Raw genomic sequence first — 17452 nt, 5'->3', positions numbered from 1 at the left:
TATTTGCTGATGTCTTATTTACGGTTTTGCTAAGACTATTACTAAAGTTTAATAATACTAATGCATGTTTGTAAAAAAATATAAATTCATACAGTGAAAAATTACTTCATCATCATATCAGCCGATAGACTTCCACTGCAAGGCATAGGGTTTTACCAAATATCGCCTCTATGAATAGTCTTGCGCTGCCCGCATCGAAGTATTTCTGCGAACTTAAATATGTCATCAGTCTAGTAGTAAACCAGTGCTTAGCTTCATACGTTTAATTGATTGTCTAAGAACGTTAGTTTTTTGAATGGTTACCCCGAAGAAAGGTCGGGGCCTGTGGCGTCGAGCACGTCCGTATAGAAACTCACAGTGGAAGTACATTGTCGCGGTCACTCCGGTCCCATAAGTCGGCATTGTTCGCCGGACAATGGGCATGCGGGCGCGGCGCGAGGTTCGTTACCCCACCACAAATTACCCCCATGATCAAACGCCGCTTCACACAGCGATAGCATCTCCGCCCATTACGCTAATAACGCTTTCTTAACATGCAAAAGCTCTTGTTACGAGTACGAAAGATAAACAAAAGTTTTATGAATCGCTCGCACGACAATTGCACTTTAATTGTGGCAACACGCGCGAGCGTGCATCGAGCCGCGGCCGCCGGTACCAATGTTAAGAAGACCCAATTTAAATATTTAACAAACATATTCGACAGTGAGTAATGTACACACATCAGCACGTGTCGGTTCAACTTTTAAAATAATTAAAATTCTAGAATAAATCTAATATAAAATTAAAAAAAGTTTAAATTCGTAATAGTTTATTATAAAGTCGTCTTTGAAAGATCAATTAAAGTTATTATTCACAGATAATTTTAATCTTGTCTTTATAATCAATTTCAAGATTTATAAAATCAATTAACAGTCAGTATACACACACACACACACACACACATATTATATATATATATATATATATACATATATATATATATATATATATGTATATAATATGTATATATATATGTATATATATATATATATATTTATTATTTAATTGACCGGCTTTCCGAAATACGTACGTTATTTAAAAAAAAACTTACCGAATTTTACTATAAAACATCATCAAGTTTTTAAATTTTATTTTAAATATGCATTTAGATTAAAGAATAAATTTTAGGTAAAATACTTTGTATATCTTGAACGATAAACCCTTAAATGCCGTTATCTTAAAATCACCAAATAAGCATAATCGTCTAGCTAGCATTCAATTAGTATTTAGATTATCTCCAAAATGGAAATCGAATGTTGCAATCGCAATAAAACTATCCGCGTGGACGACAACGATCATAAATATGGTAGCGTCCATAAACAACTCCATGTAGATAGTACATATATAAATGTATAGGTTGCATCATAGGCTTTATGGAGAGTGATTATTGTGTGGCATTAACATCAATTTACATTTCCGATGGCTGTAATAAAACCATAAAACACTCGTCGAGTTGATATCTGCCTGTTCCCTCCCCCCTCCACCGCGACCCAGACCAACATTTTTTTTAAATTCTGTTTATTTTAGATCGAAAGAATAATTGTAAATAGTTTTCTTTTATATATATACATAGTGCAGAGCGCGTATGCAACTAAAATGGTAGCCATGCATTTTGTTTTTGACGACATATTCATTTGAAGTTCCGCAAACGTTATCGCAACTTGCATTGCATTAAATTTGAAAATAAACCGTATAAAATATAAAGACAAGATAGGGGGACACATTTATTAAATCGTCCCACCGCGACGATCGCATTATGCATAATCGCAAAAACTGCGAATACAATTTTATCTCTGTTAATATGTCAAGTTCCTCCCGAAAACATTTACCGGGGCCACTTCTTACTTCATATAGCAAAAATTACATGACCTCATTTATCCTTCTAGAGGGCAAGGTGTCTAGTTAATGCAAAAAGAGAAGTTTTTCATCCGAAACCAAAATTACATTCACAATGAACATAATTTAGAAATTTATTTGCTATTTATTACCATTTATGTAGTCTATACACAAATATACGCAACGACAGCTAACTTATGTTTTATATTCAAATTTGATGCTATTTTAGAAAGGAACTATCATCATGAAACGTCCGCACACTTTTAGCAACTTAACCATTGATATTGTTTGTATATTTAGCAACAAACCTTTACCTTCCATTTGTATTTTTTTTTAATTTTGATTCCTGGACGTCTAAAGCGTTGACGGCCGTGCTAGCGTAAGCTATCATCCCGCCGTGCCCAAAGCGACGCGGGGCACGTAAGAGCGTTCATACATAACACACATAACACAACAACGCGTAATATTCGTTTCGTCATCTCAAACGGCTAAGGCAGCGCTCCGCTCCGCCGAGTGAATCATTATTCGCGTCGCACCCGAGCGTATTTTGAGCGAACGCGCGATCAAACGCTCAGGGTGAACGACCCGCTCGATTTCGTTACGATCGCATTACGAGCCCGAAGACGTGTTTAATGTAGCGCCGACGCTCAGCCGCGACGCGCTGCTGTCTACATCTACTTCCTTTTTACTTTTAACGCTAGAACAGCGGCACAGTTCGCGTGGCCACGAGGGCCTGGGCCCGCGTTGCCCTTTTGAGTGCATTGCGGCCAAGATTTGCTTGCGCAAAGAACAAACATCATAGCTCGGACGTTACGAACAAATGTGACCAGATGTGTTGTATGTAAAGAAACGCGTAGGCTTGCATTGAGAGACACGACAGTTTGAACGTGGGTTTGAAACCAGTTTTGAAAAAGTTTTTGAACGATAAAGTTTTTAGTTGAAATGTGCTTGCCTCTAAAACGCAATCAATACTGTTTATTGCTAAATAAAATTATTTCTTTGGTTTGATTGATATTGCATTTTAATTATTATAATGATAAATGCAATTTTATATTGATAATAGATTTAGGATTCTTTTTGTAAAAACCGGATTCTTAAATGATATCCTTTACCCTTTACGCGAAGCAGTAACGTCATAGTAAACGCAGTACATGCTTTTTGAGGATCTATAAGCTGAGCGGCCGTAAGTCTGTTTGGTCGTTAAACTATTGCTGTAAACTAAGCTCACCAGAATATAAAAATACAGAATAGCTATGCATGTTCTAAGCGATGACTTCATCAGAAGTCTGATACGGAGAGTAAAAATAAATAAATTGAACAGCAATAGTCACATAATACTCGTAAAAATATCATCACATAAAACACCGATAACGAATGGTTAAGTGTTTCTGTTCAATAATATTTCGTGATGTATAAATGTACAAAATACAACGCTGCGAATAAGGTACGAGGTCGACGCAAAGTGCGCCTCACACCGCATCGCAGCGCGGGCTCGAAATTCATTAATGAATAATCACCCAACTATCCGGTAACTTCATATCAAAGCTAATTTCGGAATTGCAAGCATAGAACGCCCCATGGCATACACATTTTCTACCCATCTTTTCAGGAACTAAAACTAATGTATATAAACATATAGTACGATAATATTTATTTAGAAGAAAAGATTTTTTTAACCCGTCGTCTCCAAGTTATTTATGTGCTAAAATAATGCTGGTCGGTACGGTTTTTTATGGGATTACTGCTGGCGAGGGTTTATAATGGAAAGACGCAGAAAGCGCATAGCGTAAACCCATTGAAGGCAGTGAAGCCCTTGGGCTCCCGACGGAGCCTTCACTCGGGCCGCTTACTACTATTTCTCCGGGTTGGGAGACTGCTGAAATATATATTACTTAGGCGGAAGCTCCGTGGAGTGACTAGGCACAAAGATTCCCATGCGTGGACATCTGCTAGGACTGTCACTCGTCGATAATATCCGTATTATATACGTCTTCTGATATAAAACAATTTGATCAAGTTTTAAATATTATCTTCAATATTTCAGTAGGATTTTCACTGCTGGACATAGGCCTCCTTTATTTCCAAAGGGTTTTCAACAATTCATTAGTAAAGTGTAATCTTCAGTGATTTACTAAACGGTAACATGTTATGACTGCGACTCGAGGAGACCCGTCGGCCATATACCCTCTATAAATAATGTAAACATGATAAAAGAATTTTGGAGTTATAGTGAAGGCCTAAATAAAACTAGAGCTAGAATTATAAAATTCTAGACAAAAGCATAATCATTATGAGTTTATATATATATATTATAGTGCGGGAATATGCTTGCAGAACGATTAAGCCGTTAATCCCCAACTCGGAGTTTTATAATCCGTGCACAGCGAAGCTGCGAGCATATACCTACACGTGAGATAAAATACTGCAATAATATTCTATAAAGGCGCCGCAATAAAAATGATGGCAAATCAGTTATAACAGAGACGTCAGATAGCGGAAGGATTTCGAGCGAAGCAATCAATCCGGACGCAATAAAAAATAACAACATCGAACCAACCGGTTACGGACTTCGTGACGAGGGACAATTACTGTACCAGCGCGATACAGAAAAGGCTGAGCTATAGTCGTTTTCATTTTCCTTTAATGTTCAACTTAAAAGACATACGAATGAACTATAAAAAATATAATGGTGTAAACTAAAACGCGCAATAGTAACCTAGTGTTACAAGTCAGACACTGATTGACGATTGACTAGCGAACAATGTGTGAATCTATAACCTTCAAACTGTTTAGACAAAAAACAGGTCAAGAAGAAACTTTAGATGGATTGTTTGACATCCAATGCTGTATCAGGGCATACTCGGTCTTTGCCTCAGAGGGTACCTTACCTAATCCTGACAGTAGTAACAACATTAAAAAGTATAATTAATAACAACTATTATATTCAGAAACATCAATACGACGTTACTTAGTAACGAATATTACGTGACGAGTAATACAATTTCGCAAACGGAAACTGTGATATTGACCGAGAATTTCACAAGACTGCGGACTGCTCGATGAAGGTTTCCCAATAAACAAACAAACATAAAGTGACTTAATATCTGTAATCAGAAGAGGCTAAACTATTTTAAATAGATAGTAACGTTTAGTTTGTAAGCAAATTACTATTTTCTACACGGTTATTATTTAAAATGTGATAATAGTGATATTTTGTGTCGCATTTTATTTTTAAATCCAGGACTCCAGAGTCATATCTATAAAGTTTGACATAAACCCCATCTTTACTTATTACAATGCCACACATGTGTGTACTACACATATTCAACGCAATGTAAGTATAACTATTGTTAATATAACTTACCATAACAGTCATATCATTATTATTTACACACACAAGCGATAATCTATTATGTTATATTCCCTTTTAGAACCGGTTTCATTAAAAATATCTGGGGGAGGCTTATGGTTAACAGTTTACGGTTGTAATAATGATTTCAATTATTAAAAAGTAATAATGTTATTAAATATAAAATTAGAACTTATGCAGCAATTATAGCCCATTATAAATCTGAAATATGCAAATTGCCTACAATAACAAAATAACTATCTGAATGCTAGCTGCGCTGCACAATACCGACCGTCGTGGCCATTTGGAGGAGGCGTATGCCTTGCAGTGGGCGTCTATCGATTGAAAAGAAGAAAAGGACTAAGAAGAAGAACTGTCTTGTCAACTTACACACAATTTAATTGCATTGATAACTAGCTAGTGCATGTAATTGATGCAATAAGCTTGCATATTATTTTTCTAACGTAACGCTCACGATTCGCGTCGGGAAGAGGAGATAGACAGGGCATGCAGTTTGCATAACAAAATATCGGGATCATTGAACATTGGGAGTGGGAAATTGAGCGTGCGAGCCGTGGAGATTGCTTTTAAATCGCATTATGCAGCCGATGCAGCGGCGAGCGACGTCACGGACCAACGCCTGCGCGCGCAAATGCACACCCAATATTATACATGTTCACGTTTGCTCTGCAATATATATAATATTAAGTCATCACAGGTATATATTTGAAAAAAAAAGCAGACCCGCAATTAAGTCAATAGACTCCTACCCAAATTGTTTTATTTTTACAGTTCATTCGTAATTCTCTGAAACACTAAACTTCGATACAAAAAACTTTCTTGCTTACAAAAGTAATAAAAGTTATTTCTTTGTTAAATTACAACAAAGGAAACCCCGAGGTGAATTGGTACACAAAAACTATTTTCAAAAGAAAAATTACAAGAAATGTTAGAAAAAAAAATATCCAAAAGCCGAACAGATGGGTGCAGTATTTCTATAATCAACTAGAGGTATAAAAAGTCCCTTTAAGATGGGTTCGAAAAGATCGGTTCTATGTGAGCCGCGGATAAGCAAATAAGTTCCAGAAAAAAAATTACACGCTACGGTAAAAATTATACAAAACTTTAATAAACAGTAAATATACAAAGCCCTATGTAGCATAAACAACTATTCAAATAATTCATTAACAACTTACTGTTAAAAACGAAATCCAACACTAGAAAGAAAAACAGGGACAATAGTAGATTGAAGCAAAATTTCATATTGAGACGCGATAAAGAAACTGGCTTTATATGATATTGCTGCGTTAGAATAAATTAGGGTTCCTTAATTACAAGTGACAATGTAAACGACTACAATATTTATAATGGCTCCGTACTCTAATATTCCGGTGAACATTTAATTCGATAAGTCAATAAATAAATTACACAGGTTACGTAAGAGAAATCCGAATATTGTTAACAATTTTTTTATTACTTGTATATTAGTTATTCGTTTGGAATTTATGAACATCGGTCAAGATTGATGTAGATTGCAATTCAGCATTTTTGGATGACATCAAAGCGTATTAGTAATTATTAAATATTGATTATTTGTATAGATGTTCATTATTAAAGAAATCAGTAAATTATAGTAAAATAAAAAGAAAGGGATTTCCTATAATTAGTTGGTGTGTAACACATATAATGTCAATTTATTATATAACATAATTATGTAATGAACTTGAACTAACAGTCAATAGGAGAAGCAAAAGGAACATAACCGCTATATTACGATATGTTTACAAACGTTGTCATAAACATACTCAAATTATTATTAAATCATAGGCCATATGTGGAATTGAACTTCTTGCACTCGCATAGCGTGGAATCTACACAAGTACATCTAAAGTGACACTTAGTACTGTATGTACGACTAATGATAAGGAATAGATAAATTATTCAATGGGCAATAGCGGAAAGTTGCACACAAGGTGGCGGCTGCACCTGGCGTTTTAATACAACTGCACTGTTCCGCGAACATCGCGACCTTTCGCTCGAAAAACAACTCAAGTCGACAAAAACTTTTACTTTTTTTATCGCGACAGACACACCATATATACAGAAAATTAATAATTCGTAACGCCTAAATTTTATCTTCAAAAACCTAACAAATCCTTCAAGGGTCTGAGTGTACGCATATATAATAAAGTTCCACGAGATATCTTAGACCTTACTTTTTTTAGAGAAGATCTAAAATAGAATGTATATTTTTTAAATAAACTTTTTTAAAGCAGTCACCAGCTAATAGTTATTTGACTAAACATTGATAAATTTCGTTTGAAAAGAACAACTTAGATTTCTGATCGGCTCTTCTCAGCAGATCATCATTTCTGATGGTAGCTTATTTGTGGACTGATTACGCTGGCCTTTTTATATGTAAAAAATGATTGACAAATTAAAAATGAATTCAATAAAGGTATTTTGTATTCTGATTTTTTTAAAATGAACACTGATGCATAACTTGGGCACAACTTAAGCCTGAAGAAAATATGTGACTCTTTAGGAGACGGTGTCTGGACAGGTGTAAATATATGAAAATGATTAATATCAATGTGAATAATATATACATATATAGCGCAACAGACAATGTAGAAGGCCCATTTGGCTACACAATATTAGTTAGTTTTCAACATTCTGTATTGCTTCTCACATAGAATCCAAAAGGGAACTTTGGACAACATACTGAAATGTTCTTGACGAAGATGTTAGTCATCGTTAGTCTTTTCAAGAAAAACCTTTTACTTAAGAAACTTTATATTAAAAAGAAAATTATCGACATATATTTCCAACACATGCGTAAATACAAACACTGTTTGGGTCACGAAATGGCAAGAATTAAGTAACCAATTCATTCTTGTTTCAGCTTGTTGTTTGTGATTGATTCAAAGAGCAGTAACGTCAAATTTAAAGCGATTTCCTTTGTCAACTACAGCCGTTTAGGGATTTGTTGTAAAATGCCATCGGTATTCAGAAGAGAGTGAATTAAAGCGGAAGCTGTGCGGGCGCGTGCACTTCCAGACGCGTACGCACGTTACTCACGGCGGCCGGTCGCGCCGCGAGCTCGATGTCGCAACGCGCCGGGGAATTAATTGAACGAGAAGGAGCCTGCGTAAACACTTGATTGATGCAAGTTTATTTATCTTACGCGCGAACCGGCTGACTAACATCACTACCGCTTACTCATCTGTACACAACCGCGCGTACACAACGGACACTGCCTTTACGTTACATTACATTTTTGATACAATTAAACATTTCGTCATAAGCAACTCGAAAATTTTCGAGTCATGTTTTGATATAAAAATAGCATAATTACATAAAAAATAAACCGACGATGTTATTTGGTATGTGCGCCTACTTAAAACCCTTGCGGAGTCACAAAAAATAAACCTTCAGCTTTAATGTATACAAAGCTCCCCTAAGCGAAAGGGCGACATCCATTGTCGAAATGCAACAAAAAAGAGAAGCTGTCGCCGCCGCCCGGCGGAGCGGTAATCTTTTTGCTAGGTCCAAAAAAGCGCCAAAAATATAATCACGGCGTTGCTTACCGATGATTATAAGAGTCATGGCGACAAATTACGTGCGGGCCGGGCCCGCGAGCCGCATGCAGGGTAAGCCGAGGGATAATCACCTCGGGCGCTGCCGGAGCATCGCGCCGGCGGTCAGCTCCGCGCACTGCACATCCACGCCATGGCACACACGCACGCACACACCGCGGGCACACGCTCACTGCTCGCACTGCCTGCACTGCCTCCACTGCCTTCACTGTCGCGCTCCCGGACGAGCGGCGCGCGCCGTGTCCGTCGATGCATTGCGCTCCCGGGCGCAACAGCTGTGAGCCGACGGGAGGCTCCCCTTCCCCGGGGCCGCCCCTCTCGCCCCGCGCAACCCGCGCGCGCCCCCCCGCGCCCCGTACGTGCCGCGCCCGCCCCCCGCCACACCTCTAATCCATTATTTACGAACGGCCGACCGGTTTCAGGCGCTCGCTCGGCCCGCCGCTTCACGACGATCGTTCAAATTTAATGCCCTTCCTATGTCCGGCCTCTAATGCGATAAGATTACGTTCGCCGGGTTTCGGGACACCGTCGCCGTCGCACACGATTATACAGGCGAAAGTGCAACGGGACTTGGTGGACAGACATTGCAGATGGGTCCGCACAGCCAACCCGCTGGGAGATCAAGAAGCGTGAATCTCTCCACTGCGAACGATGATATTACACGGGTAGTAAAGAGTATACGCACAGCGATCTGCCGGCAGACCGCGCAGCACGAGTAGTGCAGGCAACATGGGCCGCAATACAAAAACGTTCAACTTTCACGAACAACCCCCGCGCGCTCGCGGCTTTATCTTTACATTTATCTCATTTCTGTGGAAACAACTTAAAAAACAAACTCCTTATCTCCATTCTCAGAACGTAGCTTTACCGAGGATGTATGCCCAGAAAGTTCTCAGGGGGATTTTATGATGCGACTCAGGCTTTCTCTGACAGATAATCTATAAGATTTAATTTTTCAATGACATCTCTCATACACAAGCGGTACTCCAGTATGTTGTATTCCCTTCTATAACAAGTCTCAGCGAGTCTCCAGGTTTAGGTTTTAGTGTCCATGTTTAGGTCTAAGTGCAGCGGTTGCCGAGTTACGGCTGAAAGGGAGGTGATAATCATCATGATTGCTTCCTTGTGTATAGGTTAAATAAAGTTTAACTAAGTTGTACAGTTTTTATGATTTTTTAATTACTCCTTCTCAATGGATAGTGGTTACGTTATAAATAAGGTTATGTAGCGTTGAAGACATAATTTACTTCAAAGTTTATCGCTTTGAGCTAGAAATGTATCGGCAATAAAATCGACGCGGGGTAGAAATAAAACGAAGCCGCTGTAATTGGAGCGGGACCGAAATACCCGCGCGTCGCGGTGGTCCGCTCCGCTCGTGACCCACATCGCGGCGACTTGCGTTTCACGGTTCCCGGTAACGTCTACGGCGGCGGGTATACTTTCGGACGGCCATAGAAACCACGCAGTTCGCGGAACTATGTTACCTGTGCCGGGGCAACGCAACGCGTCAAGGTGAACGCTCGGGCCAAGGACGGATCCCCCTCCCTCCTCCTCCGCGTATCCCCGAACCTCCGATGGGGACGGTGCAGCCCAGCAAAAAAAGGCCCAACGGAACAAATAGAGAACGCTCGTCTCGAATAAAAACAAAACACTGAACACAAATAAGAGGGTATAACAGAACTAGCTGCGCTCTCGCGGTGAAAAGGTTTCCGAGTGTTCGCATGCGACCCGCGGCCGGGCAGCCCGCGAGTGATGTAACAGGCGGACCTTAAAAAACGAGTAGCGGAAGAGGCGCGGAACCGGTTGTCACCGAGAATTAGCATTTTACGCTCAAGCAGCCGACAGACGGCGCTCGGACGCTCGCGGCAGAGCTCCGTGCCGATCTGCCTCCGTTTCAATTATTAATGAAGTCAATACTTAATCGCCGAGGCCAAGAGCGTGGAGGTTTTTTTGCGAAGCGAAGGATGAGGGACCGATAAAACGTCAGGAACGCTTCCTAGCTCGCTCCCGGACAGGTTTTAGCGGCACATTGTAATAACTTCCCTAGAGGAAAAAGTTGAATCGCCGTCCGCAGGATCGCCTTCTCCGACGACTTGTCGGTTAGTTGCAGAGTGTAAAAAAGGGCGTAATGCGATCATTTGTCCATGTAGTGCAGGCTGTGGGACGGCGCGGAGTGGACGCGGGGTCGGCGCGGGGTCGGTGCGGGGTCGGCGCGGGGTCGACGCAAGAGTGCCGCGTTACTCCGGCGCGCAAATAGATTCCCCCGGAGCGCGGCGCGTGAGAGCGAGAGCCACGAGGCTGTGTTACAGTTAAGCAGGAACTCTATTTATATGCAAATATAACCTCGGAGCCGACACCTGTTTGCGTATTCTCGGCGCTCGTCGTGTGCCGACTCTGTCTCCGGTATCCTTTAGATTGTGGGGCACCGAGTTCCCGCGCAATTTTGAGCCTTACGTGCCCGCGTTACGTCCCACGTTACGTCAGAGCGGAGCGCAGAGGTTGTTGTACTCGCCTACCTGTACATGCGACGCTTCCCCGTTTGTTTTTACTCCTATTTTCAATATGATTTTGGGTTGTATTGTTTCTCAAATCATTATGATTAAGTAAATAAATATTACAAAAAATCTCCTACACATTCACAGATTATTAACAAAAAATATATGTAAACAATGTGATGAATTTCATACATTCATTTACATCGCATTACACGAGCTTGTAACAAATGTTAACGTTTATGCGAGTGACAGCTGCATATATTTTAATTCGATTTTGAAATTCGTATCGCCGCGCGTTCCAATTTTAAATTCGTAACCATTTGTTTGCGGGCAGTCCGCCGGCCAGCCTTCGAGTTTCGACGGTCGCAGGCGGCGCGCGCGCGACACGTCCTCCCGCGCGGCGGGCAAAGAGAGGCGTCGGTTCATTTATCATAGGCCGCTCCCCGGTCCCTAAGTGTATTCCTGTGTCCGCGTGCATGCGATACCGGCGATTCATTTGTTTTGCTTACATATGTACTTTTCTCAGCGGCTTCTCTGCCATATAATTTCATTAAACATTTCATTTTAAGTATGGACATTAATTCATTGATATCAACATTAAGATAAAAGACATATAGGGGTGTTTTTTTTTTTTTTTTTTTTTTTTTTTTTTTTTTTTAATGACCCCCGCTATTGGGGGCCTCTCGTACCCCTATTTATGTTGGGATAGGGACTTTACAAGCATTAAATTTTTTCACTTAGTTATTTTATTTTCATTCTCTTTTCTTTCATTCTTCACATAATCTTTCTTTCTGTTCTAATCTTTCATGCCACAATTCGTCTGTCTTTCTCTTTTCCTCTGATCATCTATCATTCTTCCCTTGCTTTTTACATTTTCAATAGCTTTTTTTTTTTTTTTTTATTTCACATTTTTGTTTCTTATACTATAATAATTTTTATTACAGATTTATATATTTTAATAGTTAATAATTATGTTTTCTATTTTAATTTTTTAATATATATTTATTTCCTATATTTACGTTTTGTTTCTTTTCATTGCACTTTCCGCTATTTCTTTGCAAAGGGATAGGAATGATTCTTTATATTCTCCGCCTATCAGGGAGGGTATTGTGTCCTCCCTGACTTGAATTCCAGACCGGCACTCGAAGCCGAACCGGAGTCCGCCGAATGCGGGACACCGGGCCACAAGGTGGATCACGGTCTGGTCCACGCCCGGTTCACAGAAGCACGAGGGGTCCTCCTTGAGCTTAAACCTATGAAGGTACTCAGAGAACCCCCCGTGCCCCGTGAAGAGCTGGACCAAGACCGCGTCCACCTCGATGCTGCGGAGCACGCGGTGGGCTGAGACGGCGTCCGGGAAAAACATCCTCGTTACCGAAGCCGTCGTTCCTTCTACATACCTCCTGTTCCATTCTTCGAGCGACTCCTGTCTCAGTTGCCGCTTGACGAATGAAACAGGGCATCTCTCATATTCTGGTCGTCTTTTACTCTTCAGGGCCGCTTCCTTGGCCAGCTGGTCCGCCCTCTCGTTCCCCTCCATCCCCGCGTGCGCTTTCACCCAGTACAACCTTACATCCTTCCCTTTTTCTCTCACTTTCATCACATTCTCCTTCACTCTTAACGCTAAGGGGTGGAGGGTGTCCGATCTTGCGACAGTTTCGAGGGCGGACCGCGAGTCGCTCAATATGGCGCAGGCTTGCGCTGACTCGCCGGCCGCGTACCCTGTTGCCTCAGCTAGAGCCAGCAGCTCTGCCTGGTATACGGTGCAGAAGTTGCCCAACTTGAGCTTTTTTGTGTACAGCTCTGCGGCGCCCCGCTTGACGCAGAACGCCGCACCCACCTTATCCTCTATGCGGCTGCCGTCGGTATAAATTACCAAGTCGGCAGCCGCGGTGGCAAGTCGGACTTCCTCCGCACTTTCCCCCAGACAGGAGAACTCCACACCAACTTGACCAGACGGGTGCGGTAGTCTCAGGTAGCTGACCGGTACCTCCAGGTCTCGGTCCCCTACCACCTGCCGGGAATGACCCTTTCTTATTTCAAATAAGCGGGCTGCTTCTTGGACCCGAAGGTCCAGGGGAAGCAACCCGGCAAGTATAAGGGCCGAGTGCAGGGACGCGGTCCTGTGGGTCCTCGCGATCTTCTGCGCGAAGCCCCGCTGGACCGCGTCCAACTGCCTGCGGACCAGCAGCTTCCTAGCCGCCGGCGCCCATGCACTCGCTGCATACAAAATCGTCGGCTCCAGCACCGCCAGATACATCGTTCTGATCACCTCCGAGTTCAGACCCCAAGATACCTTCGCAGCCCTACACAGCTGACGATAGAGGCCCTGTGCCTTCTTGCTCACGTTCTTCACGTGACTGTTGAACGTGAGCCTATCGTCAACTGTGAGGCCTAGTATCCGGACCTCCCCAGTCCGGCCAAGCGGCTCACCCCCCATGTTCAGTAATGGGTAGTCGAACTTCAGCTTGTTGGTTAGCACCATCACCTTTGTTTTGTGTGGTGCGAACCTCAGCTTGTTCCTGACCCCCCACTCATGAACATGGGCGAGAACGGCATTGGCCCGACTCGAGATGTCCTGGGCCTTCTGCCCCGAGAAGACCAGCACGACGTCATCTGCGAACGCCTGGCAGTGTGTCCCGGTCTTTGCCACCTCCTCCAGGAGAGGGTTGATGAGGAGGGTCCAGAAGGTTGGGCCGCCTACGGATCCCTGCACGCACCCCTTGGTGGTCTCTCTGGCCCACTCTGCCCCCGCGTACCGTACGGACACCTTGCGATCGCTAAAGTAGCTGTCGACAAGGCGCCGCAGATTCGCGGGGCAGCGAGTTTCTGCCAGTCTGCACCGTATAGCAGGCCACCAGGCGTTATCGAAGGCTCCCTCTATGTCCAATGATACCAGCACCGCGATCTCCTTCTCCTTCAGCCGAGTTCGCAGATGCTGGATCAGGTCATACAGGGAGTCTTCGGTCATATAGGGGTGTTGTAAACTGTTGCATAAGGAAACAAGTAAACAGTGCAGACGATGGCCACTAGTGAGTCGCTCGTCCGCCAAGCAGCACGTCGACTAGCACACCTATAGGTGCATCAATAGACATTCACTTTATTGTTATAAGTTACAGCAGCAACACTACACGTATAACTATTCCACATAATACAGCATCTGAAATGTATGCTACTCGAATGTATACACGGCATTCACCGCGGACGTCATAATTATCAATAATACAAAGTATTAAATATAAATACCTATTTAGCAAAGCATTTCTTAATGTATTATTAGTAAATAAATAATTCAAGTAAACTACTTAACTAACTGACAATATCTAATAAAAGCCAAAGCGTTGACATGTATGCTGTCAATATTAAAACAGTACTCTTCATATTTGATTCCTCGATAGTCAAAGTATCGTCTTCGTCGTCGTTTTACCTTTGCCAAAACATATCTATGCGTGATATACCATAATCGCTACGCTTGTCAGGCGAGTTGGCGATCGCAGTGGACGCTGCTGTCCATCATCTGAAAATTTGTTTATGAGCAGTGGCAATACTATATAATTCAAGAACAATGTGAGATTTATATAATATAGTATCTCGAAAATCGATCCTGCTATCAACTATTGCAAGTCTCAATCTTCTACCGACTCTAATTAATGTCACGAGAATACCAGACTTTTTTATAAAAAAAATCTCACGAATGCATTTTGTCGGAATCATGTTCCTTTATAGCAGACAAGACAATTCCGCAGTTCAGGCACCAAAATGTTTTCATGTCGTCATATGTCAACTACACATTGAATAAATATAAATCTTGTTTTAAGATAACTGTCACACCACCTAGGGTGAGTTGCAATTGGATCGCCAATATGTATTCCACAAAAAATGTTCAGAAAGCTTCTATTATTGGATATAAAAATTATCAAAGAATATTTATTCCGAAGGTTAGTTGGCTACACTGCAAATGACTTCCTAGATGAGATTTCAATGTTTATTAAATGTGTAATTATATATTATTAAAAATAATGGTACTACTAAGCTTCTTTTGTCTGTTATTCTCAGCTATGAGACATTTCATCTGAACAGGTGGTAGACTCAACTTGAGGTCAACATGAGATGTATATCTTACGTTGAATGAATAATTTTTTTATTTGAACTTGTTTATGTGTAACCCTATTGTCTTGAGTCTAATCAGGCAATTCGCGTATCTTCGCCCGGCTTTTGTTATCACGTGTGCAATTTGAATGCGTCAAAGTGACTGCAGATATGTTTGCGGGTGTCGACGTCAGCGCGGCGCACCACGCGGGCGTCGCGGGCGTCGCGGGCGTCGCCGGGTTGACGGCCCCGACGTCCTTCCTCGCCCTTTTGGCCAACGCATGTCACTGTTTCGAGAAAATTCGCTCGCGTTCGGAATTTACTTGTAATATGCATTCGACGCAAATATTTTACACTGGCAGAAAATGATATGTTTTTAGAAGTCCTGTAAACGAGAGTAGCTGAAGATTGTCTATTATCAGTAATGTAGGACAGAAATGAGAATTATTACCAAACTCAAATATTAGCTTTGCTTGTAAATATAATGCGCCTCGACGTCGACACGGAGGCCTTCCGCCGCGTGAACATTGTCTTTGAGCAGGCAATTAAAAGGACAGCAACCTTTACGACGGCACAGTCCCGATTGTTGTGCTATTTATTAATGGACGAGAGAGGAATTTAAAGTGCTTCGCAGCGCCCGAAGAATTACGCGGGGGGGTGTTTTTCGCCTCTTTTCGCGCGTGAAGTAATAACAAGATTCGTCGCTTTGATGTCGGTAGCTAAGGGCCGGAGCAAAGTTCGAGAGGGTAGGAGATGTCCCGCGGCGTCTTGTCAGGCGCGGCGGGGCGGAGCGGTGCGGGGGGAGGGGGAGGGCGGCCTTAAGCTGGAGCTACGCTGACCTACTAAAGCGCGTTCGACTCTCCCACTTCGCGAACATTTTTCATGTTACTGAAATATTTATGTGCAGGGGTGCTCGAGCGCGATTAGAAAGCCATCTATACGCGATATCGACTGCATAACCGAATCCACCTCTACCATATGACTCTATGCATATTTAACAATTGGGGACACCCTTAAAAGGAACATGCTGAGAAATGAATTAGATATATAAACTCAGTTCCTTTGAAAGTAGGCGGATCAACAAGATGCGCACTAAAAATATGTGAATTAACACTAAAAATACATTGCGAGTTTTTGTCTGAATACAAACTGACAAAGAGTCAATGAAAAATGTAGTAAAATTGAATAAAAGTTAATAAACACAGGACCAAAGTAATAAAAAAATAATTATTAATTTAAAAATTACTAAGTGACCACCAATCTAGATCCTTAAGGTCTAAGCGACTATCTACTCTTCAAGTTCTTCACGAGAAATAGGTGAACACAGGCGGGCAATGACTTTTTCTTTTCCTTTGGAGTCTAATTGCGCTATATAATTTGGTGGAGAAACTCCACTAGGTGGTGTCGCTGGATGCGGGCAGTTCAAAATCGGTCGCTGTGGCGATCTTTGCGGGAGCCCTATGGGTTGCAGTGAGTGCTTATAGGCTGATATGATATATTACTGTTATATATGATTTTCTCAGCTGTGACCTTGAAGTAAATAAAGTAAATAAATAAATGACACCACGATTGCCCACGCTGCCCACGCGTCGTCGTCGCTGCACCGCCGCCGCCCCGAATAAATTACCCGCCAAAGGAACGCTTTAATACATTAAACATGCTTTATAAACTTTACTACTCCATTATAATTACATTTTTGCCGAGGCTACTTAATTAATTTTGAATTTATAATTAGTATGAACTCACTGATTTTTTTTAAATTTTTTGTATTAACTTGAACAGGTCGTTAACCTGATTGTGTTTCGCAGCGACACGGCACCGTCTTTAAAAAAATAAATCGTGAACAGTAGAGTGGTTGCATTTATCTAAACTATAGGGAATTGTTATGAACACCATCCTATACACAAATATATGACACATTTCTTTTATCGGAACATGTAAATAATTATAAAATGTTAATAGTTTTTTTGAAAGCTCAGTAAATCTATATTTTTATTTAATATATTTAATGCAGGTAAATTTTATGTTAATATAGTTATCGAGCT

At 41.5% G+C, this 17452-nt stretch overlaps 1 protein-coding gene across 2 annotated transcripts in view; it reads right to left on the bottom strand.

Annotated features, from left to right (window-relative positions):
- Positions 1-17452, bottom strand: part of jing (AE binding protein 2 jing) — a 185901-nt gene that overhangs the window by 36992 nt on the left and 131457 nt on the right. Inside the window, exon 1 of one of the 2 annotated variants that reach the window (XM_068772119.1) lies at positions 8898-9028. The exons of the other annotated variant lie outside the window; for it this stretch is intronic. Within the exon in view, the coding sequence (XP_068628220.1) occupies positions 8898-8917 (20 nt within the window). The 5' untranslated portion in view covers positions 8918-9028. Of the gene's footprint in view, positions 1-8897; positions 9029-17452 lie in introns of those variants that run through there. 2 annotated transcript variants of the gene reach the window in all.

This window comes from Battus philenor, unplaced genomic scaffold, assembly GCF_028537555.1.
Source record: "Battus philenor isolate CCGP_79_NKW_IND1 unplaced genomic scaffold, ilBatPhil1.0.hap1 SCAF_4, whole genome shotgun sequence".
Lineage (NCBI taxonomy): Eukaryota > Metazoa > Arthropoda > Insecta > Lepidoptera > Papilionidae > Battus > Battus philenor.
This window is presented reverse-complemented; position numbering and strand designations above follow the sequence as displayed.